This window comes from Colius striatus, chromosome 17 (genome assembly GCF_028858725.1).
Source record: "Colius striatus isolate bColStr4 chromosome 17, bColStr4.1.hap1, whole genome shotgun sequence".
In the NCBI taxonomy this organism is placed as follows: Eukaryota; Metazoa; Chordata; class Aves; order Coliiformes; family Coliidae; genus Colius; species Colius striatus.
Window position 1 is genome coordinate 14,067,057 of NC_084775.1, and position 27,388 is coordinate 14,094,444.

Genomic DNA, 27,388 nt, shown 5'->3' on the forward strand with positions numbered 1-27,388 from the left:
AATTATTACCAGCCCTCCTTCAGAGGTGAAAGTTTTATATTCTACTGTCAATTCCTTGAAGTATCAGAAAAAATCTTTTTCACTGCAAGCCACAAGTTAAGGGATTGAATATTTCTAGTACTGGAGCTGATGAGACTGTTCTGACCCAATCCTGCAAGAGACTGAATTCATTTCACAGGCTCCAAAGCAAAGAAAGAATTTTCTGTCACAACAGAAATCCAGCCATAGCAATTCAGGCAGCCACCCGCCAGCTCTGCTGCTTCTGCATTGTTTGCTTGATATGTCAGCAGCTGAAGGACTGGCTATGCAAGACTGTAGCTTCTGATCTCTGCAGTGAAAAAGGAATTGATCCTGCTAACGATCTGGGACCCACAGAGACCTGATGCTTTATTTTTTTTCTTCTTTTTTAATGAAAAGCATTACAATTTATAAAGCAGCAGACAGCAAAGCAACATAGGGCGCAGTCAATTTTCTCCTAACTGTGCGGTACTTTCCATTAAAGCTGTGGCAGCTTTCCTCACTTCATGATCAGTGAGGGAGCAGGAAAATGCCATTCAGCCTAAAGAGTTCTCCAGCTAGCAGCCACGAAAGCTCTCCTCTGCAACAATCTTTAGACCGTAAAGGCCTGAAATGCTCTATCTGAGAAGTCCTTGAGCCACAGCAGATGGCAGAACTGGGGCTTTCATTTGAGGGCATATTGGTAGGAGATAGATAGGAAGGAAAATAAACCAGCACTAGGATTTTCTCCATAAAAACACAAGCTCTCACTCTGGGTATTTCTTTCTGAATTTCAGAAACACAGGAAGGATGAGGCTGGATAGAACCTCTGGAGGTGCAGCTCCCCTGCTCGAGCAGGACCACCTAGACCCAGCTGCCCAAAACTATGTCCAGATGGCTTTTTAGTATCTCCTAGGATGAAGACTCCACAACCCCTCCGGGCAACCTGTTCCAGTGCTCAGTCAGTTTACAGGTCTGATTCCACACAATAAATGTGACATGTATAAAAAAGCAGGTGGCTCATAGCTCTGGCAGCTCTCACTATTACTGCATCTTTCCTGCTCCAGTCAGTGTAATTTCAGTTACAGAGTGGCTCACAGTGATCCAGCCTGTTTATTACTTCCAAATCAAGAGCAACCAACTAGAGAGGAATTTCTTTTTTTCATGTAAGGGTAGCATGGCAACTACATACATCAACACTGTAAAAACTCTTCACAGTTGAAGTATTTCACCACTTCAGATGAAATACATCAGGCTGCACTAACTGCAAACTACTGGAAAAAGAAATGCTTCCTTATCCTACTCTTTGGGAAGGAAGAAGATCCAAGGTCAAGGAAGTTGAGGTCACTGCTTCTACTAGGTAATCAAAGATTTTATGTGGTTGGTGGAAAAAATGGAAAGCACATGCTGAAGCAGATCTGCAGCTGGGTCCCCAAAGCCAACATTCATCTAGGTGATGAAACACAGGGTCAATCTGTGTGACAATTCACCTTAATTGTAGCATTTACACATGGACAAATTGAAGCCCGAAAAAGTAAAATGACCTGTTCATGGCCTCAAACTGAGTGGTGGCAGGAGACAGGTCAGAAACAGCCAATTATCAGCAGAACATTGAAGAGGTCTCACTGCTCCTTCCCACTGCAGTTCTCTCAGCACAGATCAGTCAATATACAAACACACTGGAGCTGGCAGCTGCAACGAGTGATTTTATCAGAATTATCAATACCATCCTAAATACATCTGTTATCAAATATTTACAACTTCAGTAAAAGGAGTAATTGAGCTGAAACCTGTCTTTCTAGTCCTCTATGAAAGGTAGAAAGGAGACAGCCTTTATTTTATAAGAGGCGGCTTATAGCTGTTCAAGTGTATAGTTTTACTACAGCCACAGTAGCCTCCTCCTACAAATTACATTCCCTCAGTAAAAGTGTCATGAGTGCAGTTGGTTTCATTGTTTCTTGCTCTTTAGGTTTCACTCTGATTACACCTTCCCTGACCTGTCTACTCTGCCCCCACTACATGCCAAGGGTCTTTGTGTTAATAACTGCTTGGCTTCCTTGGTAGTAGTCCCAATATTTTGGGGAGAAATGTGAAAGGATTTATCACTGGCTCGAGTCAAAGCTCCAATAAATGGTGTCCCTGACACAACAAACCCCCAGAGAAAGATTAAAGAACGTGAATACAGTTTCTCTCCTGTATTGCTGAAGAGCTGGGAGAGAAGCAAACTGAAAGTCTTCCATAAAGTATCTGAGACAGTCTCTGGTTTCGTGGACAATGTATTTAATTCCCTACTTACATTTATAATCCAGGTCTACATTCATCTCAGAAACAATTAGTACCTTCAACACTTAACTTCCAAACTAAACACCAGGTCCTTCGAGATGCATGGATTTCTAATAACAAGGCTGAAAATACTGCTTTTATGAGACAGTTCCCAATGACAAAACTCTGTAACTGAAAGTGCTAAAATCTACTGGGGTTGGGGAAACAAAAACACACCAGAGAACATGCAGCAAATAGAAAGCCATTAACTGTGAAGTCCGTGGAAATAAAGTTCCTTCATCTGGCTAAAATAGGGGATAGGATGATTTCCAGGCATCGCTTAGAGATGGGTGAGGATGATGCCCATTCTTTAATGAACAGCGTTAAGCTAGGCACACAGCTGAGTCCCAGGCAATCCCCTGATCTCCAGCAGCTCATGTGTTCTCACATGCAGGATCCATCTGACAGCTCCTCTGACAGCTACAGGATGCAGCCCTGTCAGAGGAGTCACCTGCTCATAAGACACATTTTGGCTACTCAGTTGTACATCGTTTTCCAGTCACACTGCACCACAAAATAGTTTTGACTTCTCTGAGGAACACACATGAAAACATTGAAACTGCAAAGACACAAGCACCAAGAGGTGTATCCCAGGGACACAGGACACTACAAGCAAGGTTAGATAAAAAATGATGGAGAACTGACAAGGTGGAACACCAGAGGAAGATTGGCACAGATGTTACAAAGGGAGAAAAATACAAGTGTCCTTTTCTGATACAAACAAGGCTGTGTACAGAGGGAAACCGAGGAGGCCAGCACCAGAAAAGTAGAAGCAGAAAGAAATGAAGACAAGCAGAACACAGGAAACAGTTTCCATGAGCATAATATATTGTGGAAATGAGCTCTGAGAACAGATAAGCTTGGATGGCACATTCAATTCATTCCCAGTGCTTAGATGCAAGCACGACTCAGAAATAAACTACGGAGGATGAATGTTCATTGCGACCATTTGCAAACAAGAACACTCATCTTCTAAATTTCCCAATCACAAAGGTTTTTAAAGAGGAATACAGACCTCCAGAGTAGGAGCAAGCTGCACATATGCAAAAGACAAAAAGGATGGCCAAGGGGATTGCTTTCCTATCATCCACATCCTGTTGGCTGCACCTTCAGCTATGCCCTTCCTTTTCAATGGATGAATTGACAGGTCTGTTGACATGTATGATCATGTCACTCTGTGCTGGACAGCCTGTTATATCTACTCATGTATATCTGCATCTTTCAGCTCTCACAGCAAAAACCTGCCACACAACCTTCCACACAGATACCTCTGAAGTGAGTGTCCTCAATTCTGTCCTCAGTGAGTGCTTTCTACTGTTGACATGCTGCACAACCCTGTATGCTTCATGGGTCAGTGCAAGATAGGAAATAACATCTCTGCCCTCGGTAAGGCTCAAAAGCTGTAATATTATCAAAAACCAGGAAAGCAACTCAGAATAAAATGCCACAAATTTTATTTTATCCTTGATGCTAAAAAAAAAAGCACTGGAATAACAGCAGAGCAAATGCATTAAGGACCAAAAAGTCAGAAGTCAGTGGAATAAGATATGGTCCATTTTTGGCAGAAAGGCACAAACCAAAAGCACTTGCTAAACATTATCTAAGACTCTAATTAAATCCTACAGATAAGAGAAAGACATGCACCACGTGGCTTCCAGGATTAGCCATGAATTAAAAGACTCTCTCTCACAGGTGACCAGTTTCAAACATTGACAGTGTAACAACTGAGTGAAGGTGGAACCAGCCCGTCCTTCCTTGGCCACCGCACGCTCCCGCTGCAGCAGAGCAGCTGCTGCATGGCCACCACGCACCCTGTCTGCTGAGTAGGAGCTTCAGACCGTGCACCAGCCACACCAGTGACCAGCTCAGCAAGGCAGGACAGAGGGCTTTGGGAGTACAGACACTGCAGAATCACCTCACACAACTCTCATTCCAAATCTCAACAAGACGACTGTCCACTTATGGTTTTTCTGAAGTTGGTCTTTTTTAAATCAGCTCTTGGTGATAAATGGGTATTTTTTCCTCCCTGAAACAATTCTGGTTTATAAGATCAACACTGAGCAGAATTTCTATTCAGGAGGCTCAGAAGTACTCTCAGCTGATTTACAGTTACGAATTATTCCACCACTCCACTTGAATACTTTGATGTTATCATCTCTAGTAAATCAAGCAGGTAAAATTAACAGTAGCAAAAGCTTTTCTGAACAGTTAGAAGACAGATATGATCTCATTATCTTTTGAATTCTACAAAACAAATATTATTAGACATTTCAAACTTCTTAGAAGATTTCAGGGGTCTGCATATTCCTACTGTAACTTCAAGGATGTCATCATCCATCTGAGAGTAATAAAAAAGGAATATTAACTTACAAAGCTATGGAGCAAACAGACTACAAGCTCCAAGCCAAAATCATGGTGTGTCTCCTTCCATTAGTACCTGAAGAGGTATTTTCTTTGTGATATAGAAGACATGTAGATTTACCTGCAGTTCCACAGCAACTTGGGATGGAAAAGACAAAATATATAGGTCTCAAAAATAAACAAGCAACTAAAGAGGTAACTTTAGAGTGGGCCCTGACAGCAAATGAAACACTGTTTCCCACATCCTAAAAGAAGGATTGCATGATAACAAAACATGCCAGATCAACGTCATGTTTATGTTTTAGAAGTTTAACAATTACTAATTTTGCCCAGGCCATACAAGTAACACAGCAACTCTCAGTCTGACATCATCTGACAACAATTAGGTAGAGCACTGCAGAGGAACAGAACCAAAAATCAAACATTACGCTGTCACCTTCTATCTGAAAGCAGACACTCAAGGCAAAATCTCCCCCTCTCCGATCCTCTCCACTGATCTTCATCTCTTAGTCCCTAAAGGTTCCAGGCATGGAGCTTCCGTTAATGTCAGTGGATGCTCCCGAAACGGGAAAAGCTAACAACAACCAAAAATAGCCAGGCAGCTATGCAGCCCCAGCACAGCTCCCTGCAAAAAATTACCAGTCAGATTTTAATAGCCTGTCATTCTCCTTCATATCAAGACTATATGCTACCTTCTGGCCCCATTATGTAATAGTTCATCAAATACTGACTGGCATAGCAGAGCTGACCTGTGACTGCCCACTAACAGGCAGGATCCTACCAGTAACCACTGATACAGTATTTGAAACACTTTAAACCCTTGCAAACAGCTGCCTGCAGCCTAGCACAGAACATCTCTTTCTGTCCACTTTCCTCCCCAAAAACATTCATCTGAGAAAAGTCATTATTTCTGCATTTGACTGGAAACATGGCCTTTGGAGCTCTTTCATGTTACCACAATAATCACCACAGACCAGTGAGAGTTTTTGTTAAGACTGTGGATCATTCTTCAGCTCTCAAGAAATTAAGACAGACTATAATAGCACGTTTCCATGTCAGAGGCCCCAAAGTGCATTATAAAGAACGTCAGGAAAATAAAGTAAAGGAAATAGCTTACTCCTCAGAGTACCCCTGCCAACTCTGAGGTGAAACACAACCTTACAGGATAACATGCAGCAACTCTAGAGGAAAAACTGAAGAGAAACCAGAAAGAAACATCACATGCTGTTGACAGTAAGTTGCCCTGTCTGGATTACCATCATAGCAATGTCTAACAAATCAGCACTACAAAATTGTTCCACAATATCTCACGGCAGCCCACTATGTGCTTCCCAGAAATAATAAATGCATGATGACTTCTTTGAGCATTATCTTATGGTCCATGTGGTGATGCATTACTGAGACTACTACTAACAAATATACAGAATAGACAAAAGTCACTCAAAATGGTCCAGCTACTAGAGTATTTGTGCTTCCCCACAAATACAGCTCTCTAAACCATTACATCGCATCATCCCATCTCTTCAACGTACTCACATTAAAGCTACTTACTGGGAAAGCCCACAGTAAGAACATCCATGCAGAGTCAACCCAAAAACATACCTGCTCATGGTCTACTGCCTCTGACCTGCAGCAGAGGCTTGGAAAAAGACTGTGAGAAACAGAGGATGAATAACCCTTGGTAGTATCAACCATCTCCTCCCAAAGGGACCAAAGCATGTTTGCAAACTGGCTTAAACCCATCACACTGCAAAGCCTGGATTCTATCTGTACCCACAGTAAGTGTGGCAAGTTCCTTAGAGGTCAGCAAAACTGGTCTTCACAAAGAGAAAAGAATCTAAGTGTCCAAGAAAATCCATATTCTGGCAGACCACATTATCAGTAACAACTGCCTCGAGTTTGCCTTTTTGAGACACGTTATGATTACACTCTCACTTCATAATATTAACAAGAGATAAATACTGCAAGAGAAATTTTCCACAAGAGACTAGTAATTGGCCTGCTTTTGTATGTCTCCATTTTGCATGTGCAAACTCTCTTGAATTTGAAGTGCAAGTGTCTACTCCAAGCATATAGAGACATGCGTGAAAGAAAAGGTCATTTTTTTTAAAGAGGTCTGGCAGGAAATTGAGGGGAAAAAAGGCAAACAAGCTTAAAATGTTTCAAACTACTGCAACATCTTATTTGGAGAGGACAACAGGCAAGAAGAAAGACAATATCCACATCAGAGCTCCATGACTTAAAATCAAAATCATATATTCAGCAAGACTAAAAGGCTCAAAAGGGCAAGTGGATTGAAAAAAAAGTTAATTTTTCATCTTGTGTACATTTATTTTTGAGCCTGGGTTTAGGTAACAACAGTGATGCTTAGGAGTATACAAGAGAAACTAATATGGTGTTCAGAGAATCAATATGGAAGTGAATTCAATGCATTATATATGCCACTTGAAAAAACAAATACAAGGACAGAAGTAAAAGATGGTTTACAGAGCATAAAATCTGGAATGGCAGGTGAAAGGCAAGAGGACAAGAGAGAAAAGGTCCAAGTGAAGTTATGTAGAAATGTGAAAGGAGAAAAACACTTAAAGTAAAAGAAGCACTAAACATATTGAAAACTTAGGTAACACAATAACATTAACTTAGTGAGCAGTACTTCAGAGACTGCAGGAGAGCAATCAGGACACAACAGAACAAGTAGCTGCATACAAGACAGAAACAGGTGTCTACAGTAGTCCTGAGCTGCAGAAATTTGAGGGATGCTGCCCAGCTGCTGGTTCTGTATGTCCCCAGCACAGTGATGAGAGATATCTAAACCACTGGTGCATAACACCACAAGGGATTCCAAACACTTCACACATCCTCCCTGCAAGTCACCACTAGACACACACAGAGCTCAGAAGCTATAGTGCAAAGAGTACTGGACAAGCTCTAGATTTGATTATGACTGATAAAATGTTGTTGCTTTGCCTACTGAGAAAAACCAAGCACTGAAATTATGCTTTTCCTCTTCCAGGTCATGATGATTTATACCTGAAAAGAGAAGCACACTCTCTAAAGAGAGTTTCCCTTCTACTTGGTGTGTGGGTCAGATATGCAACATCCACTGCCCAGAGTAAGATGTGTTACCTTGGCCAAATTTCACCTGTGTTGAACACATAATCATATGGAAGAGTAAACACCCCATCCTTAGGAGGGACTCCTAAAATGCTGCAAGATACACCTTGGCCCATAACAACTCACTGTGCTAACAATACCTTGCTTAGTTTCAACTTGACACCACAGCTGTGATTGTGCCCCTCAGTCCTTCACAGGGTTAGCAGAGGTAGAAATTAACAGGTTTAAACTTAATCCTGAAAGGATGATGGCAGTGATGGAGAGGAAAACACCCTGAGGCCCTGGTGAGCACTATAATTATGCTTTCTGTAAGAATAATTCCCATTCTTGTCCAAGTGGTTTGTAGTTTGAGGGATTTACTGGATCTACTGCTGATCCTAGATCCTCAGGGAAACTTTCCATCTCCCTCGAGCCTGTGATCTCACTCCCTCATGTGTCCCGTTACAGTCTTCTCTACCTACTTCATCCTTACATTGCTGTGGTATAACAGCACTTCTAGGATCACCCCCAAAAATGACTTGAAAACAGAAGCAGAGCAGGGTATTTTATGGAAAAGGTCTTTTGCTGAAATGTTCTCCATTCCAGTCCAGCTGAGCACTAGCTGTATCCCTCTCACTTTCTGTGAACAGACTGTTAACTAGAAGGTATTTTCCTCCTGGATGAGTCGAGGCTGATCAAGAGTTTATCAGGCTCAACTAAAAGTATGGAACAGGCTGGTTTTACATGCATCCATTATCAGAACACAAACGTTATGAACACTTATAAAGTACATACAAAACACATGCAAATGTCAGAGCAACACAAAACAGAGCAAAGAGGTCATAGGGATTGACCTGGTTTACACAGCTATGCTCAATTCACTGACCTGGAACAGCCTTTAGTGAGGCATTTCCATACTCTTGAAACATAGAAATAATGTCCTTCCACATAAATATTTGCAAATAAAGTTTCCAAACAAAACACAGCAAAGCAAAACTCCAGGAGTCCATGAGGTGCCCACAGAGAAATTATTCATATAAGCCTTTTAAATACAGCATGATGCCTCAAATTTCTGAGGTACTGGCATTTCTGTACTTCAGGCCTTCCCACGAAACTACAGTCAAACCCCACATTTCCAATCCCTTTACTCCAGCCACCATGTTACAGTTGTGTCCTGTACAAGCTCCCACAACTTGCTGTATTCCAACTGCTGAGTATGACTAAACTAACATACAGAAAGTCTTATTCGTAGGAGGTTGTTCACAGGGGAAGGAAGATAAATATGAAGATGCAGTAAGGGGATCTAAGCAAACAGCACAGGCACACTCGAACACCCTGTTCAAACAGTAACAGCACATCCTGACCCCTTTCAAGGCAAGACCTAATTCCTTTAATGGATTAACTCCTCCACCCTCAGTCATTTTGCTTGTCACCTCCCAGGCCTGCTTCTTACCAAATACTTAAGAATGTGCAAATTTGTGGCCTTCAGCTGATACTAACAACATTCCCTAGCTGGCAAGAACATTGTTGCTGTCTTCACATGACCTGCATTCTGTCTCCAGGATTAAAATCATAATCCTATCTCCACAGAGTAATTCCAGAGTTGAAAAACTACCAGCCTATCTTTCTGGCATGTAGAAAGGCTACCTACATCTATTTCCCTGGTAAGATCCAACGGATAAAGGCAATGTGTTATATATCATTACAAACAAACTCACGGTCTCATAACAGTAAAAGAAAGCAAAGCCCAATATCGCTTTAAATGAGAAGGGTTACAGATTGCACCATCCTTAATCCAATTTATGCAGAAGAAAAGGCTGAAGCCACAAGCCTTCAAAGCAGCAACTATTTGGTTGCTTTGCAAGAAGAGCCTGAATCATGCTACACAGCTACCTACTGAGGTGGGCTGTAGTGTAAAAATTAAGTGTGGTTGGGCTACTGGAAGATGTCCAGACTCAGCATAATCTCCACCAGCAGAAACTCTGAAGAGTTATAACAACAAACCAAAGTTCTTTCCCCAAGAAGCAACCCTGAAGGAGCACAGCGCCCGCTCTTCCCAGTACTGGAACCTCCACTGAGCTCCATCAGGCAATCAAGACCCATCTCTGGCTACAGACTGAGGCAAAGCAGCAGGTTTCTGAACTGCAGGTGAAACCTGCCAGAAGAGATCACAAACCCAGAAAAATATTTCTCCAGGAAAGCTAACAGTTGTAAAAGTCTGACAAGCAGCAGTGGGCTGACAGCCCCAGAGACCCCAGCCGTCCCTCCTTGTGCCCAGTTACAGAGATCACTGCACACACTTCCTCACAGGATAGTTTTCATCAGTCTGGATGGGTCAATTTCTGAAAAATTAGGTGCTTTCAGTCTCTAGCCTTTCTTTTGCCACAGCAAATTCTTCACAATTGTTTCACATAGTCAAATGCAATTCCAGGGGTTCCAAAACCCATTAGTTAACAAGCGATACCTGAAGGAATGAAGAATGTGTAGCCTTGTTTCAGCTCAATTCTTTGGCATCTTTCCACCCTGTCTCCCAGAAAGATATCACTTTGCTTTCCTGAGAGAACCCATTCTTCATAAAGTTCTAGATTCTGCAGAGTGGGCGGAATCAACCAGAAGATCTAAAAATAAAACAAAGATTTAACTATTACCAGTCAACAAAAATAAACAGCTGAGAGACTCCAACAAGGTTATCACGTGTTAGGCAAACAGGCACTTAACATGAACCCTGCTTTCTACATAAAACATGTTTTCCAGGTGTGGTACACAGAGGAACACAGTAGACAGCAGCAGTAATTAGTCCAAGTGGCAAGATAACTGTCTGCTATCATCTCTCTTCTATGAAACATCTTACTCAGAAGATGCCTGCACAGTTTACCTTCCATTCAAAGTGGTGCTTTGGTACAGTACCAGCCTCCCTGGGCTGCAGGGATGAACAGTATCTGCACCACAGAGAGGTTCAAGCTGCTGTATTTATTTCAGTTCCCACCATACACTGTCTATATTAGAATTGGGGAAAGCAATCTAAACCAGTAAAGGTGTGCATGCAGCCATCCATGCTGTGCATCTTAACGCTTCTGTATCCTGTAGTATTTTGGTTCTGGCACAGTGTGCACATGCACACTAAAGGAATATGGAATCTCTAAAAGGAAACAGATGCTCTAGCTACAGAGGGAGACTTGTGAGGGTACTCTGACCCAACAAGGGTACACACAGCCATATACTCACTGCGAGACACTTCTAAACCATGCAGTAATAGCAAGCCTAAAAGCACCACCTAGAGCAAATAACACATTTGATATTTCAAATAAATCATTCACTTCATAAAGGTGAATGGTGTTCTTTTAGTTCAGCAAACTCTGTGTACATCAACAAAGCCAGCTGAAGCAGGCTGAGCAACAATCCCCCCCACAAAAAAAAGAAAACAAGAAAAAAAAAGAAGGCAACTCATCCTCTCCCTAAGAGGAACAGAAACATAAAACCAAATATCAAACAAGGTTCACCTACCTTCCCCCCACGGAAAACGTGGTACCACACTGAAGTGCCACCAAAATCAATATGAAAATCAGTGAAGCATCCTTTCACGCTCATCAAACAGTACCTGTAAGCAAAGTGAAGGACAACATTTAATCAGTCTGAGGCAGTATTTTTCACGTCTTAATTTGCAGAGGTTAACTTGATGTGCAGTACTGCTTCCACCAATTAAGTTTCTGCATGTATAGTACTGGGATTTGTCGCGTGAAGTAACTACAACGAGGTTTCTGCTGAAAAATGCCTATCTCCACATTTGAGTTTGCCATCCCTACAAATGGGGTGAAAGCTTTCAGAGTTAAGGAATGGAAAAACATTAAAAGTTATGTTGTTCAGAAATATTTCTTATGCCACTGCCAGTCCCCAGAGTGATCTGTTTAATGCTTTCCTTCACTGCCTGAGAGACATAACCTTCACCAAAAGTTGTACACAAATTGCTTCAGAGAGCAAAGTTTTAAAAAATCTAATTTGCTGATAAATCCTCATGAATGTTCTTTACCTACTTGCCACTAATGCCATTTTTGCAAGGACTGGGGGGTAGAAACCTCATTTGGCAAATTAACTTCTTTTTGTTCTCATTGCTAGGCATTTCTGCATCAAAACACATAAAGGAACCAGCTGGCAGCATCGCTAAGTATTAAATCCACTATTTTTTTATGCCGTCTTGATGGAGGTTTTCAAAGCAGTTTAAAGTCGGCATCACTGGAAAGAGATACAAGAGCTTTCATCTCGCTGCATGAACCTCAAGCCTCCAGCCACCATCTGTAACTAATGGCCGAACTGCAGCCGCCCTTCTCGCTGTAGGCACCTTTGCAAACGCAGGAAACACACACCACTTAACCCACTAACCTCTTTTCCTTGTTCCGGTCTCCGTTTCATGGCTTTTTTTGGGGGTTGGGTTTGGATTTTTTTGGAGGGGGGGGGTTATGGAAACAGTACAAGATTGGGATTTGTAAAGAAAAGAAAGAAAAGAAAGAGGAGAGGGGAAAAAAAAAGAAAAAGGTTTCGTTTAACTGTGTCTTTTTCTCATCACATTCAGGTAGAGAGCATCTCAGCAGTATGCAGACGGCGTGCAGAAGTCCCTCTAGATGATAGGCTGGAAAGGACCTTACCATGTGTCTGCAGAAGGCTGGCAAATCAGAGAGACTATAGGTACATAAGAGCCCGCTGCCTAGCAACCACATCCCGAGCCAGAGTTGACAGAATGATACGCAATGCTGTCATGAAGACAGTCAATTTGTGGGCTTCAAAAAAGGTCCTGCGCCTTCATCTCACAATTAAAACCTCTCCTTGTGCAATTACACGTCTCTCCTCTTGCCCACTCTGGAATTTATTTCTCCTTTTTTTTCTTATCCTTCAGAAGCATGGAGAAAGCTTTTTCTGCCCCTGGGGTATTTCAGATGCTTCAAAAATCACAGCTAGCCAAGAAGCTGTCTAGACTCTCAATATGCTCCATTTCAAAATATGAGTCCTTCCCTCCCAAACACATTTTTTTTAATGTCTTCTTTTATGTTTTCTCTACCAAGATGTTGTTGATTACAAGTCAGATAGAATTTAAAAACAATAAAAGAAGCCCTGAAAGGAAGTTGCCTTTCTTCCAGCCAAACTGCAAAGAAGTCACAAATTGAATAATTGCTCATAAAACAAACAAAAAACCAAGATGGAAATTCTCAGTTTGTGGGCAGCACTGAGCAGTAGAGGTTCATGTTGGTCTGAAGTAAAAATAATTATATCCTTATGGAATCAATTATTTCCAGTTTCCTAAAGATCAGATGTAAAACACATCACACTAACAAAAATGTGTAAGATAATGCTACCTACAATTACCCCTTCACACTGAAACATCCTGAGAGACCATAAACGGCCTAAGCATCAGCCCACTTTATTTATTCCTCAGCAGTTGATCATCTAAAACTTGAAGTTGTCGATTTGTTTGTGTTCAGTGAGGAAATAACAGGACTGAATTCTCTGTCAAATCAAAGTGCTCAAAATTGAGTTTTGTGGGAAAACACCAAGGCAGATTTAGCTGTGAACACACAACTTTCTTCTTCCTCCCCCCTCATTTTTCCCCATTTTCCTCGCTGTTTTCTTGAGAGTCCTCTAAACACAACAATTTCCATTCCAATCAAGGTGGTTTTAGTGGAAGTCACACATGGTGACTAATAAAAACCTACAAAGCATTTGGGAAAAAAAACCAACAAAACCCAAACAGGTTTTCTTTCCATCCACAAACAAGCCATGCCATTTAATTTCTGCTATTAATCTTACAGGGCTCCTTTTATCCAGACCCAACAGCTACCAAACGGCTCAGGAGCCTGAAAAAGCGATCTTCCGCCCTATAGCAATCTCCCTTGTTGCCAGAGTCTGGCACAATGCCTTTGCATTGACCTCTACCGCTTCCTCTTCCAATGTACACCGCAGTCACATGGTCCCAGCACAGCTCCATGCCACAGCTAATCTTATACACCGCTCGGATCCAACCTCAGCAAGCGGCTTCTCATCACTACCAGCTGCTGATGTGGGGAACAACTCAACTTTTCAGGTTTTTCCATTAAAATTAAAACAAAACCAAATCAAACCAGAGACAGAAGGGGGGGGGAAAGCCATAAGACAGCATCCATGTTGAAAGAAATCTAGAAACTACATCCCACTGCGTGCTCTGGTTGCAGCTCTCTGGGCCAGAGCAGGTAAAGCGGGTTACAGAAACAATCCCAAGCAGGGCATAGGGAGACAACCTGACCAGAGTAACACCCTGAAAATACAGGCGATGCAAAAGATGCCCCAACTTTCTTCTTCTTTCTTTTTTTTTTTCTCCACAACTGCTCCCACATCCAATCCCTGCATACTCCACTTTATCTCCCTGCACAGCCTCAGTTAGGGTTTTAAAACATGCAGCTGCTTGTAATCTGTTGTGGGTGAGCTTCCTCTCCCCACTGAAGAGTTTGTTTTATGCTCTCCACAAGCCTGAAATTGTTCAAGTGAATGTATTGTTATTTTGGAGGAGGGATTTGCAGTGCTGGGGAAAGGAGAACTTTCCCCTCAAAAATCTAGGGAAATCTGTAAGAGAAATGATGTGAAGAAATATGGAGTAACCTGCAAACTCACAGTGAAGAACAAACACAGAGATCCCAAAAAAAAAGCAGAGAGGGAGATGATACAAATGTAGCTAAACCACTAAACAAACAGAGAGCTGGGAACACAGAAACAACACAGAGACACCGCTCCATAAGCCAGCGCAGATACCACACTCCCAGGCAAACCCACAATGCACTCGCCACGCATAGCTACAAACCCGCAAGCAAACAGAGAAACAAAGACAGCGACGGACACGCCGGGATGCGAACGCACACACGCGCAGGCACAGGCACACGGGAGGGGAACGCAGAGGCGCAACGTACATGCACATGAACTCGGGGAGACGCGCAGGCACACGCAGACACAGCATTACCCTGAGCTTAGCTCCTTTTCTCTCGCAATAGGTACAGCGCACCATACGGCTCTATTCCCTCTGGCATTGCAAGGGCTCCCCTGCCACTGAGCTCAGCCCATAAACCACTCCCAAACCCCAGCAGAGGCTTCTGTTTTTTGTTCGGGCCAATGAGAAAAGTATAGCTCACTCTTCCTTCCTCCCAGGAGCAGCGCCGGCTGGTTGAAATCCCTAAGCCTGAAACCGAATACCACAAACCCATGAGCCAACTGCAAGTGCCAAACCGGGGAAAAGGAGCAGGCCCTGCTCTGTGCGTTCGCTTGCTCGCTCTCTCCTCTCCCCCGGGCAGGAGAGCTGCTCCCAGGCGTCGGATGAGGGAGGCTGCGGTCCCCGGCGGCATCCCGGCACCCCGGGGTCCCCTCCACCCGGGCCTCGCCTCACGGCATCTGGAAGCGGGAGCTGGGAAGGACACACAGCAGGAAACAATAGCTACCTTCGGGAGACTCCGCACGTTAATGGCCTGCCCCGCACTGAGCAACGCTCCCACACTGGGGCCCTGTAACTGAAAGCCACAAATTACGCCGCAAGACAAAAGAAACCATTGTCACCCGGGAGACACGGGGCCAGCCCGCCCGGCCCGGCCGCCGCCCCACCCCCGCCCCGGCCCCCTCGGCCCCCGCAGCCGGAGCCTCGCCCCCGCAGCAAAGGCCCAAGGGCTTCTCCCCAGGGACGGCCCCGCCTCGCCCCTCAGGGGCTTCTCCCCAGGGACGGCCCCCGCGGCACCCGCCCCGCTGCCCGTCGAGGGGCCCTCCGGATCCCGGGCCTGGGTGGGCCACACGCCACGGCCCTGCCGGCGACCGGCCTCAGCCAGCAGCCCCACGGGCACAAACGCACCCGGCCCCCTTTTCCTGGCCTCAGGAGCGGGGCTGCCTGGCTGTGCTAACCAGCACTTCCAGGAAAAGTTGAGTGCTTCCAGCCCGAAAGTAAATAAAAGCAACCCATCACCTATCAAGACCAACTAGTAATTCATCATGAAACACCAGACACTTCAAAAGCACATGAAAGACCCGGTTCCTGCCCTGGGGGGGTTACCATCTGAGCCAGTCTGACAAAAACAACACCCGAGAGAAGACAAAGACTATTTTCTGTGATGAACCTCAGTCAGCACCCGAGTTTCTTACAAAGATCACGCTGGGACCAAAGAAAGTGGCAACACTTTCCTAGTCCCACCTTTGCTCAGGTCCCATCGGAGGCGAAACACCAAACTCCTGTGTGTACAGGGTGGGTTCACACCCAGGGAAGCCACTGTCAGGTGCAGGGACTTCACAGGGAGACATTATTTACATGTCAAATTTTGGCACAAACAGGCCACGAAGAGGATCGGCAGAATGATACCCAGCTACCATTGCAGACTGCCTGCAAGCCTCAGTGTGTGTTCAGCTAATGTTAGGAAAGTTACCTTTGAACTTAAGAAAGAAGAGGTTTCTTGTTTTGGGGCTTTTTTAAATTGGAAGTTTAATTTTCTAAGAAGACATCTGCCCCTGCAAGGAAACCAACATGACAACTCATCTGCCCCTAAACCAGCATTTTGTTATCAGAGAGTACACGACTTGTTTCTCCATTTTTGTGACATGGTTGTTCAGCTCAAGGATCATCACAAACCATTTGAAACATCGGTGCCATGTGTGATGCTGAAAAGTCCTCCACGCTCTACACAAAGAGGAGTTGAGAGTATGCACTGACTTGAAGACACTACATTTTACTTACTTTGCTAGCTTAGAAAGTTTTAATGAGAACTTGTGCTTACTGGTCTCATTTTCTTGTACTTCAGCTACACTTACAGAGCGGTTTTGTACCAAAAGCAATTCACAAATGACATACAAAGTGCACACGAGTACCTCACATGCATAAAACAGCATCAGGTTGTGTTGCGGGACTTGGGAGCTCCCTCAATTCAAAGGGCAATCTCGGTCTCCAGAGGCACACCCTCAGCTTCTAATTAGACCACAGATCAGCAGAGCATTTTAGCATCTGTTTAAATCCATCTCTACTTAGTAAAGGAATGAATAGAGAGGAATGGATGGCTGAATAACAGCCTAGGAGAGAGAAAATAGCGCTGAGTACAGAGTAATAGAGCAACATCCTTTTGGGAACAGGTAGGTGTTTCATACCCCATCCTTAACTGAAGGACAGCAGCATTGTAAAGACCCATTAGAACACTGCTCAGATACTTTACATAATGGGAAGAATTTTAAAGGCAATAAGAGTGTTGTAGTGACCAAGGCTTTCATTTTCATTTCTTCCATAGCACAAACATTATCAAGTTCTCAGAAGTGCCTGTTACTACTTCTATACTCATCATGCCCTGGCATAGTAGCTATTTCACTGCCAGTGCTTTGCAAACAATCTTGCAAGGTTAGAAACACAAAACCTAATAAAGAAGGTAATAATTTCAGCAGGGCTATCTGTTTTGATAAACAAGAAATCAAATTAGTCCTTTTGGGTTTTTGGTTGGTTCAGAATCAGTTGTATCCAGAGTTCTTCAGTCCTGGTTGAATTCAAACAGAAAACTAAATCTGAGCTTGATTTAAGCCACCTGAAAATGGTTACAGTGCACCATGATGAAAGGAAGCAGTCTGGGCTCAGTTTCCTTTTCATAGAATCACAGAATCATAGAATGGTGGGGTTGGAAGGGACCTTTAGAGATCATCTAGTCCAACCCCCCTGCAGAAGCAGGTTCACCTAGATCAGGTCACATAGGAACATGTCCAGGTGGGTCTTGAAGACCTCCAAAGAAGGAGACTCCACAACCCCTCTGAGCAGCCTGTTTCCCTACCCTTTGGGTTTGCAGTACCAGACATCCAAGGTAACATAACAAGTTTCTGCCCCTAAAAGCTGATGTTACAACAACACTGTCTTTTCCTCCTGCCCAGGCTCCTAGTTGCACAGCATGCTGCTTGCTCTCAGCCAGGCTCCATGCTTGTGAAGCCCTTTGCAGAAACTTGCACCCAGGGATGTGAGAAGGGGAGGCAGGAGCAGGTTTCCTCCATAAGCAATGAGCTGCTTGCTCGATGTCTTGTCATGCTGCACCTTGCCTGAACTGCAGAAGGGGTTTGTCAGTGATCCCACTGCTGTGTTTTTTTCACACTTCTGCACTGCCATTTGGTTGGCGCAAGCATTTACACAGCCATGTGGTGCTTTGGATGGCCTGAAAAGTAATCAATTTCTCTTTATTTCTGAGTCGCTTTTCAGCCAGACCAGTCCCCAGCCTGGTTTACTCTGCAGCTGCACGACGGCGTGTTGTAGCAATGAGGCTGGGACAATGTGAGCATGGGACTGTTTTTTCGGGGGCAATGCCAGCTTATAGCAGTTTGAAGTTTGTCACACTACAAGCTCAGCTAGCCATCCCCTGAATTTCTCATGTTAATTTCTCTCTTACCACTTAAGAGATAGCACTTGGAAACTTTTACATATTGTTGACATAAATCGTTTTGCCACTTAATTCAGTCCTCTAAGGCTCCTATTAGGTAAGTACTCATTTACTTACAGACAGAAAAATAACCTCATTACCCAGAATTTTTAGGAAAAGGTAATGGTGCAGGTCCATGTGAAAGCCAGGGCGGCCTCCAGCGCCATAGTGCCCCTGGTAACCGAAGCAGCGCAGCAGATGGAGTGTTCTCTAACTTCACTCCCAGCACGGAACTTGACGTGCAGGAGCCAAGACAGACATTTGTGTCTGGTAATGCCATCTGTGTCTGCAAAACCTCAACGCTTTCGCTGGAGTGCTTTTTGTTTGTAGGGAACACGTTAATGGTGGGTATCGTATACTGCAAACTCTTAGGATTATGAGAACGTGAAGAACAAGAATGAAATGAAACAATCCCACGTCTGAGCATCAGGAGTCCTTAATAAAGCAGATGATTATTGATGGTTCATGTAAAAGAATGGGCAGCACGAAACAAGTGACTGTGATGACATTTAGCTCCACAATTTAACACAGTCTCCTTAATAAGGGCTTATACCCTCTGGGTACTCACAGCAATAGCTGGGACCAGTATCTGTGCAAGAAAGGGTCAATCTGAATTTCCAAAAATGGAGAAAGCTAATCTCTTCAGGAGTTCATATTTAAAACAGACAAGTTCACAAAAGAGAAATGTTGAGTATCACTAAGCACACAGAAGCCATTTCCACCTCAGGATAGCCCTGGCCTGAACTGCAGACAGTGGAAGTTCAGGAGATAATTTTAAGGGGCAGCATTGTTTTATGCTCACAATGTTTTTACACACTTCTCCCAGGGCATCTATGACAGCACCCAACAGGGGACAGGTTACCGAGCACCACGGATGTTTATCCCGATTCAGTACAGCTTCTCTTGTGCTCTGTGACTATCGGCGTTTGTGCCATGGTTTAACCCTAAGCCAGCAGCTAAGCACCGTGTAACCACCTGCTCACTCCTCCCCTCCCAGGGGGATGGAGAGAAGAATCGGAAACAAAAGTAGAATTCCTGGGTTGAGAGAAGAACAAGGTAAAAACTAACATAGAAGATAACAATAATAATAATAATAATAATGAAAAAACTATATCAGAGAGAGAAGTAAAACCCAAGAAGAACAAGCGATGCACAATGCAGTTGCTCACCACACACTGACTGATGCCTGACCAGTGATCCACACCTCCCTGCCAACTCCTCCCAGTCTACATACTGGCTGTAACATCCTATGGTATGGAATAGCTATTTGCTAGTTCAGGTCAACTGTCGTGGACATCGTTCCTCCCATTTCTTGTACAGCAGCTTGCTGGCAGAGCATGTGAAACAGAAAAGTCCTTGACTTAGGATAAGCACTACTTAGCATCTGTGTGTTATCAACACAATTCTCACACTAAATCCAAAACACAGCCCTGTACCTGTTGCTAGGAAGAAAATTACCTCTGTCCCATGTGAAACCAGGAGAGTTTGTTATTGCTTCTATCTTTGTTTCTTCTTCAGGCTGATGAGGCCTTTGTGCCAACAGTGCTGTAAATCAGCTTTCTCTGGTCTCTATGCTAGGTGATGCTCACTAGCAACATCCTCATCAGTCCAGCCACGTCACCCTTGCCTTTAACACTCATGCATGGTAACACCTTTTCCTCACATCAAACCCTACTGTCACATTTCAAGTGCTTAGTCTTTCACTGTTTAGCTTCCCTCTACCTATCACATCTACTAGTTTATCAAGCTGTCAACCTCCACCTTCACTTTGCCAGTGACAGCAACCTCAATGGCTTTGTTTCTGCTTCTTCATCAGGCATCTCCTTCCTTCCTTCCAGGCCATCCCCCACACATGGGAAAAGCTCCATGTCAAAATCTGTTGAATTGCTGCTTCTCTAAAATCCCTCTTTGAAACCAACCATCTGGCATTTCATGATGCAAATAGTGAACTGCAAGAATATATTCTGCTTTTTCTGCTAAATTCTGTTAGTCATGTTGCTACCTTCTCCTTTAAACCTTCTCTGCCTTGCTTTGTTTACTTGCTACATTTTTTTAAGCATCTGGAGTATGCCTGCTCTAGGAAAGGGATCGTTTCCTTTACTCCTTACAATCCATGAATCTTGAAGCCCTGAATCATGATTTGGTTTCGTAACTCTAGCAGATTCTAAACAATGTTAGCTAACCACTTGGGAAGCAAGTTGTGTGGGTTCTGTTTTCCGCTCTGCCACTGGTTTACTGTGTGACCTTGGGCAAGCCACTTAGGACATTTCCAAATGTGTATTTGGCACTCTTATCCACATATAGTTATCCTAACAAGCAGCTTGCTCTTTTCACAACAGGAGAGTATCTTTAGCTTCCACTGAACTCAATGGTGCTGAACACATCATATGACCAGGCTTTCCCATGATGCTTGCCACAGAGGCTCTTCTTCAATTATGGACACCTTTACCTTCCAAAATGTTGATTTTTACAGAATTGAGAGTAAATGCTGCATATCATTTTCTGACTTCACCCTCCTTTCTACATGTTAATATCAATCTCTTTTAGACATTACAGTTTGGAAAGAGTTCTGAGTGATTTGCAAAACACTGGAGGTTGGTTCAACAGCAGAGTCTGGGATGCCACCAGCATTAGCCCAGACCAACAGAAAATACCTCTAAAACAGGAACAGCAGTGAAGAGCTTACAGGATTACACAGTGTTCATCAGCCATACAGGTCAATAGCTGTTATTAACAGTAACCCTTATCTCAGTTGTACTCATTCCTATGAAGTTTATGGTGCACATTTTCAGGCCTCCAAAACAGTTTCTTTTTCCAATCATCATATAAAAAGTTTCAAGACAGACATTCAAACAGAGACTGTGAGGTGAGCTTATGTTATCACAACTTGCCCAAACACTAGAGCCGAGACAGGCAGAAGCAAGGCAAACTGCTCTTGTGTTTGGTGTCAAGCCTGCCCCGAGTGAGTCTCTGAAGCAAGAAACTCAGCCTATAAAGTCAGTCCAATATTTGATCTTGCTGGTGAAAAATTCAACCTAAAAGTAAATGCTGGGCACGAAGGGCAGAGACAGAGGTTTTTGGGGAGACACACTTATTAAAAACAGACTTCAAATTAATGTCACAAAACATCTCTTGGCTAAAAACCTTCCAGTTATCAGTTTAGAACTGGGGAAGGACTGAACCCAGCCTACAGAAGGACTTTGACTACACTGCGAACTGGATGACACATCTGTATCCTGTGAAATGAAGATTTCACTTCTGAAGAATTCACTGCTTGAGCTCAGTCTGCCATTTTCAAAACAGTAGCTCAACAGTGAAAAATAGGCTTTTCAAAGAGATTTGAATTAAGATTGTATTCAGCAAACTGTATCAGGAATTAATCAAGGAGGTCAAGAGCAGAGCGTTTAGAAGACTTAAGTAAACTTACTTTTTCACTTTGGGGTATTTCATCTCTGAAATAGCATTCGTAGCATCCGTCTGCCTCGCCTTCAAATGCTGTGGCCACATATTATCCACCCAGTCGACTAAGTCCACCTGAAAGCCCCATCAAAATCAACCATTAATTACTGAGCTCATAGTAGGATCTACTCCTGTTGGCTAAAACTGTAACAATAACATCAACAGCAGATGCTCACAGACAGCAAAAACCTTGCTGTTCATCAAAAGTCCTATGGACACAACTCGTTAAGATGCAGCACTTCATCACCACAACTCAACCCTTTTGAAAGCCAGAGTAAGGAGAGCTCTGCAGTAAAATTAACTGGGCAAAAGGCCTGGCCTGCGGGCACCTGTGAGTTCCTTCTCTTGCAGCATCCCCTGCTGACTGTATTCAAATGCATTTTTCTGGCCAACACCCTGGAACTTGCATTTATGAACATTAAAACACAACATATGATGTTACACTATTCCAATACCTTACATTTCAAGGAACACCACCACAACTGTCCCAGCCAAGTTCTGGCTTCAGTAATTACATTCTTGCCTGCTGTGCACTTCCTTCATTCTACTTAGGTCTAAAATTCACCAAGTTCTTGTCCAAAGGCCAAACTTTTAGGAAGTGTGGGGGCAGGAGAAAACAGCAAAAGCTGAGCATTTGGAAATATACTGCCAGCAAGGTGAGGAAGAGATGGAAACTGAAGACTGTTCAAGGACATTGAAGCACAACTGAGTGCCAGGGCATGAACTGCAATCTGTCCATCACAGCCACAGCAAGGACAAGCCTGTGACTCACTCTTTGGTCTGTTTCACAGTAGAACCAATGCTAGATAACCTTAACTCGAGTGGAACACATGTGCCAGGTTTCAAAAGAAGGGAAAACACAGTCAACTTGGAAGCCCAAGGCACGTTGTAGTGCTGCCTTTGGCCACAGAGTGGCTGTACTTCCCGACCCAGCTCAAAAAAAAAGGTGATGTGTGAATGATCCTCCATTTATGGGTTAATAAGGACTGCAAGACCTATGCTAAGCATTGGTGACAAAGCTGTCCTCTGACTGTGCTGAGCAAGAATGGAGAAGTCCAATTCAGTAATGGTTAGCACCCCCATTTAGCCTCCTGACTGCTAAATCTTTTTAAAGGCCCACCCAAGAATGTTATTTGTATGAGTCAACTCAGCTGTTTGTATCCTCAGAAGATTTTCCTAATAGGGCAATTAGCACATGAAATTCTTGCAGATTTGGGCTGACCCCTATCTATTTCTCCATCTGCAAGTTGATAACACACCCCCACCCTCACCCAACACTCCCCCCACACCACTCAACTCCTAAAAGGAGATAATGCAGCCAGTAGAACTAGGACCAATTCCATGAATATCACAATCACATGAGAAAACAAAATTGATGGTTACTGCCCTGATTCTGAAATAACTCTCACATCCTGATATTGCAGCCCACAGTCTTTACACAACAGGGAACATGAATCAAGTATTTCTGCCTTATGTGGGCTCAAAGAGCTCTGCAGAATTCAAGGGAACTACTTATAGTATTTGACCAGTATCTGACTTGATGTACTGGGCTTCCTCTCAGCACCCACTTCCCCAGCACCCTCTCTTCTGTTCCCAAGTACTGGATGGGAATGCAGATCTCTCAGTGAGATCTAAATATTCCTGATTTCACAAACAATTGTGCACTCAGGCCATAGTAAACAAACATGAAGTGTTCATTTACACGTGGTATCAAGTAGCCAATGGCACTTTTCAGTTCTGAGCACCCAGGAAATTTGCATAGTTTCAAAAGCCTAAAGAGCATGATGTGATTGGGAAAACCAGGATTGGTTGAACACCAGGAACTCCCCAGAGCACTTCCAAACTGCCTGCTAGTGACTGGATGACAGCAAAAAAACCTTATAAATATGTGCTTAATATTCCATTTGTGATATGTGTGTAACAGAACACAAAACTCTACTTAAGAATTACTTCTACAAATCAGCAATTAGAGCTGCCATCTATTTTTGACCTGTTCAGGCAGAAGTGTGGCATTTAGACTGTCAGCACAGGCAAGAGATGCCCCCAGCAAAAAAACTGCTGGATACTGAGTTGATGCTCTAACCCTCACCCACACATGGCTACATTTTAGTAATAAATGAAATCATCTTTATTAATGAGGTCATGGTTTCACTGCTGGTGACTCCACTGGGAAACAAAATCACAAGAGCCCTTTACCTTCAAAAACTGTGTACAAATCCACTCATTCCTCTGACCCTGCCAATTCTGACATAGCAGTGATTGCACTGATTTAATTATGTATAAATTTCTACATTTAGTACATGTGGGTTTGACTTTTGTTGCTTTGTAGCCCCCTGAAAATTTTTCAGTTAATAGGAACGTTTGTGTATAGGGAACTTAAGCTTCCTGATAATTGAAGCTTCCTTAGAGAAGGAAAAACAACAGATAGGTATTTAATTTTGGATGGAATTTCCCCTAAATACCTCAAGAGGAACTAGATATCTGTGCAAATTGCATGATTAAGAGCTCATCAGGTGCCTAATCTCCATAAATTAAGTTCCTCTGTCAAAGCAACCAGCTTTCTACTTGGGTAAAAATTAAATCCTAACACTAAATACACAGGAGTTACATGTATTTCACATCACCTTGTTTAAACTCCGTGGTTTATTTCTTACAGAGCAACCAGTGACTGTGAAGAAGCTGAAAATAAGCAGCATCACCACAGGCTGTCTTACCAGGTTGGGACGCTTGACGATGTTTTCCAGCTTCGTGTGGCTGAACTCCAGGCTGATGACATTGTAGAGTTTTTCACGCTGGGCCTCTGGTGTTTCATAGTATCTCACAAATTGAGACATGCTCATTTCAACCCCTTTCTGTGTGTTCACATCCATCACATCCACTATCCGTCGGCTTCCTGCAAACACACAGAAACAGCCTCAAAACATCTGTCAGCTTTAGTTCATATATGTGTGTGTGTATCATTATATATATGTACAAGTTCTCAACAACTGCAGGGAAACTGTTATTAGAGGAGAGACCAGCATCTCTCCACAGGTTCTGAGCAGCTCTAATAGTGAGCAGGGAAGCAGAGAACTAACTTAGACTGGATTTTTTGCCCAGTAAAGCACTGAACAAGCCACCTGGTGTCTCTGCTTCACAGAAATGGAGAGGGTAGTTTCCTCCTTTACATAAATTGACATGAGCAAAAAGTATGGTAAAAACTATGAAGCAGCCATATAATACGGTAGCAGGGGGCATGCAAGACAAATAGCTCTCCAAATCATACTCTGCAATTTTCTAAACATCCATATGCCTCTCAAGATGCTTTTACTCACATAGAAAAATTACCCATAAAGAGCAAACTGCCTTGCGTCACCAGCTTCTACAAACTGCTGCACACCTTATATACAGATTGCTGAGTATCCTCAATTCCAGTCGTCATCAGTGGAGACGAAGCACTAAATGCCATAGAAGAGTGAGCCCCCACTTTGGATCTCTCAACAGAAACTCCAGGAAACACTTTCAGCTTCTCGAGTGGCAGACATACAAGTCTCATTAGCACCAGAATGTTGAACAGCAGTTTTAGTCGAGCCTTCAGCCTTTACACAGATTAATCCACAATCTTCTCTTTGGCCAACTGGAAGGTTTCACCTCTCCCAGCAATTTCATCATTCTAATTAGCAGTTCATTTGTGTGTGAGGGAATGGGAGCCCATGAGAGACATGCCTCATTTCCAGGAGAGAAGGATTCCAGCAAACAAACTAGCAAGGCTTCAAAAAAAAAATCACTCCAAACCCGTTTTCACTGCCGAAGAAATAACTGGAAATCAATTGCATTAAACCAAAATGGAAGGCCAGTGTATGCCATCAGAGGGAATTATTAATAATTACAGCACCTGGCCTATTGTGTGCTTGGGAGCAGTATTTCAGCAAGAATGATAGTTTGGATTGCATCACTCCATTAAAAACATCCTTAGCCATGGATAGCAATGACAGTGACAGATGAGATAATGATTCTGCAAAGGAAGGCAAGACCATAAAGCTTTGTAATCAAAAAGAAAAATTTATACAGTGTAAATCTGGAATAGTCCCACTGGCCTGTCACTCAAACTCTTCACTGCAAGGCCAGGGAACGGGATTTCATCCTCAGGCTGGGCTTGGGACTGTACGTAGTGTTGCCACCTTGAGGCGGGATGGGGAGAATAGTTATGTGTGAAAAAGCACACGAGTCCTTACGTTAGGTATCACATGCTTGAAGCCACATGCATAAAATCTTAAGCCTTTTTTTTCGGTGTGTTGGTTTTTTTAACTGTTAACATTACTATGTGAGGAACTAGTCTCTTTCCTACTCAAGAGGTTGGCAACTGGGGTGAAGTCCTGTAAACAGCTCCCGAGAAAGCACCAGCCTGACTTCTGCCTCCCAGTGCCTGACGCAACGGCCACAGCCCAGAGGGGTTAAATACACAGATGTCAAAGAGTTATACTTGCAGGACTGTGTGGCAGAGTCTGGGATCTGCCATGTTATAGTCCAGATTTGATCTCAGCTTTGCTGGAAGAGACCTTGTATAGCCTCTCAATTATCTTTTCTGAAAGAAAAATCAGCAGTTACCTGATGAATTAAAAGTACAAGGCCCAGCTCAACAGCAGCTTTGTTAAATGTACACTGCTCTCAATTATGGGCAGAAGAGCTAACATTTGAATTAATAGTCTCTTGACTTCCAAATTAAAGAGTAATTGGAGGGGATGTTTTTCTCTTAAACCACAGTACTATCAAACAAGCCCATACATAATGATTCCTGGAGTACTGCTCACAAAATCTGAGATGTATAATTACAGGTTAACAGCCCTGTGCTGGCTGCCCACTTCCTAGCGGCTCTGGCTTAATGCCAGCTTTCTCTCTTCTTTCCTGAAAAGATTCAGCTTTCTTCTGTCTCCTGCCCCTAGCAGAGGGTTAAAAAACATCATCCAGAAGGGAGACAGAAAGTAAAGGGAAAGAAGCTGGCAGAGGCTCCAAAAAAACAACGGTAGGCTGAGAGATCTCGGGTCAGGCTCGACTTCTCAACGTCTCTGACATGCATTTTACTTTATGTGCCATTTCTATTAACCACTCCCTAGATATTCTCTTCCCACACTCTCGCCCCATTCTCTAAGAAAGGATCTCACTCAATCAAGCCTGATACAGCCCACCAGGTCCCAGCAGGATCTCGGCCATCCTGGCAGCCTCCTGCCCTCACACAGATCACATTCCTCACTCCAGCTCCCCACCCGCTGTGTGTGGATTACCATCCACCTGGCTGCCTCGCTGGCAAAGGGCATCTCTGGCTGCTGACATGGGAAGCTTCAGTGCACAAGCATCACCCCATCCTTGGCTTCCCAGGATTTCTTTCCAATATAACTCTAAACTGGAGAATGCCTGGATTAAGAGGGGTTGTTGCCTCTCCTGCAGCAGATGTGACTCGGAGGTGAAGTGGTGATGCTAAGGGTTCACTGAAGGGGATTTTACAGCCTAAAGAAGAAATGTCTTCCCCCTCTACTGCTGCTCACTCATCAAGCTCAAGCGAATCCCCAAAGGATCACAAAGACAGTAACTAAGAGACAAGCTAGCGCCATCTTTGCCAGGAGGAACAGACAAAAGCAAGAGGAGGGAAGAATCAGTTGCAGATATGTAAGATGGAAAATGAAATCAAATCAATCAGGAAGAGATCCTGAATATTTGAAACCTAAAATAATCCCCAAATCAAGTGACTCCACCCA

General features: G+C 43.5%; 1 protein-coding gene across 5 annotated transcripts in view; it reads right to left on the reverse strand.

Annotated features, from left to right (window-relative positions):
- KDM2B (lysine demethylase 2B) overlaps positions 1-27,388 on the reverse strand; it is a 119,014-nt gene that overhangs the window by 62,462 nt on the left and 29,164 nt on the right. For 3 of the 5 annotated variants that reach the window (XM_062009603.1, XM_062009604.1, XM_062009605.1), the window contains exons 6-9: positions 24,371-24,549; positions 21,625-21,731; positions 11,278-11,371; positions 10,238-10,391 (exon numbers count right to left, since the gene is read on the reverse strand). In XM_062009603.1, coding sequence (XP_061865587.1) covers positions 10,238-10,391; positions 11,278-11,371; positions 21,625-21,731; positions 24,371-24,549 — 534 coding nt within the window. Of the gene's footprint in view, positions 1-10,237; positions 10,392-11,277; positions 11,372-14,749; positions 14,818-15,221; positions 15,274-21,624; positions 21,732-24,370; positions 24,550-27,388 lie in introns of those variants that run through there. The other 2 variants (XM_062009608.1, XM_062009606.1) reach the window with 2 other exon arrangements.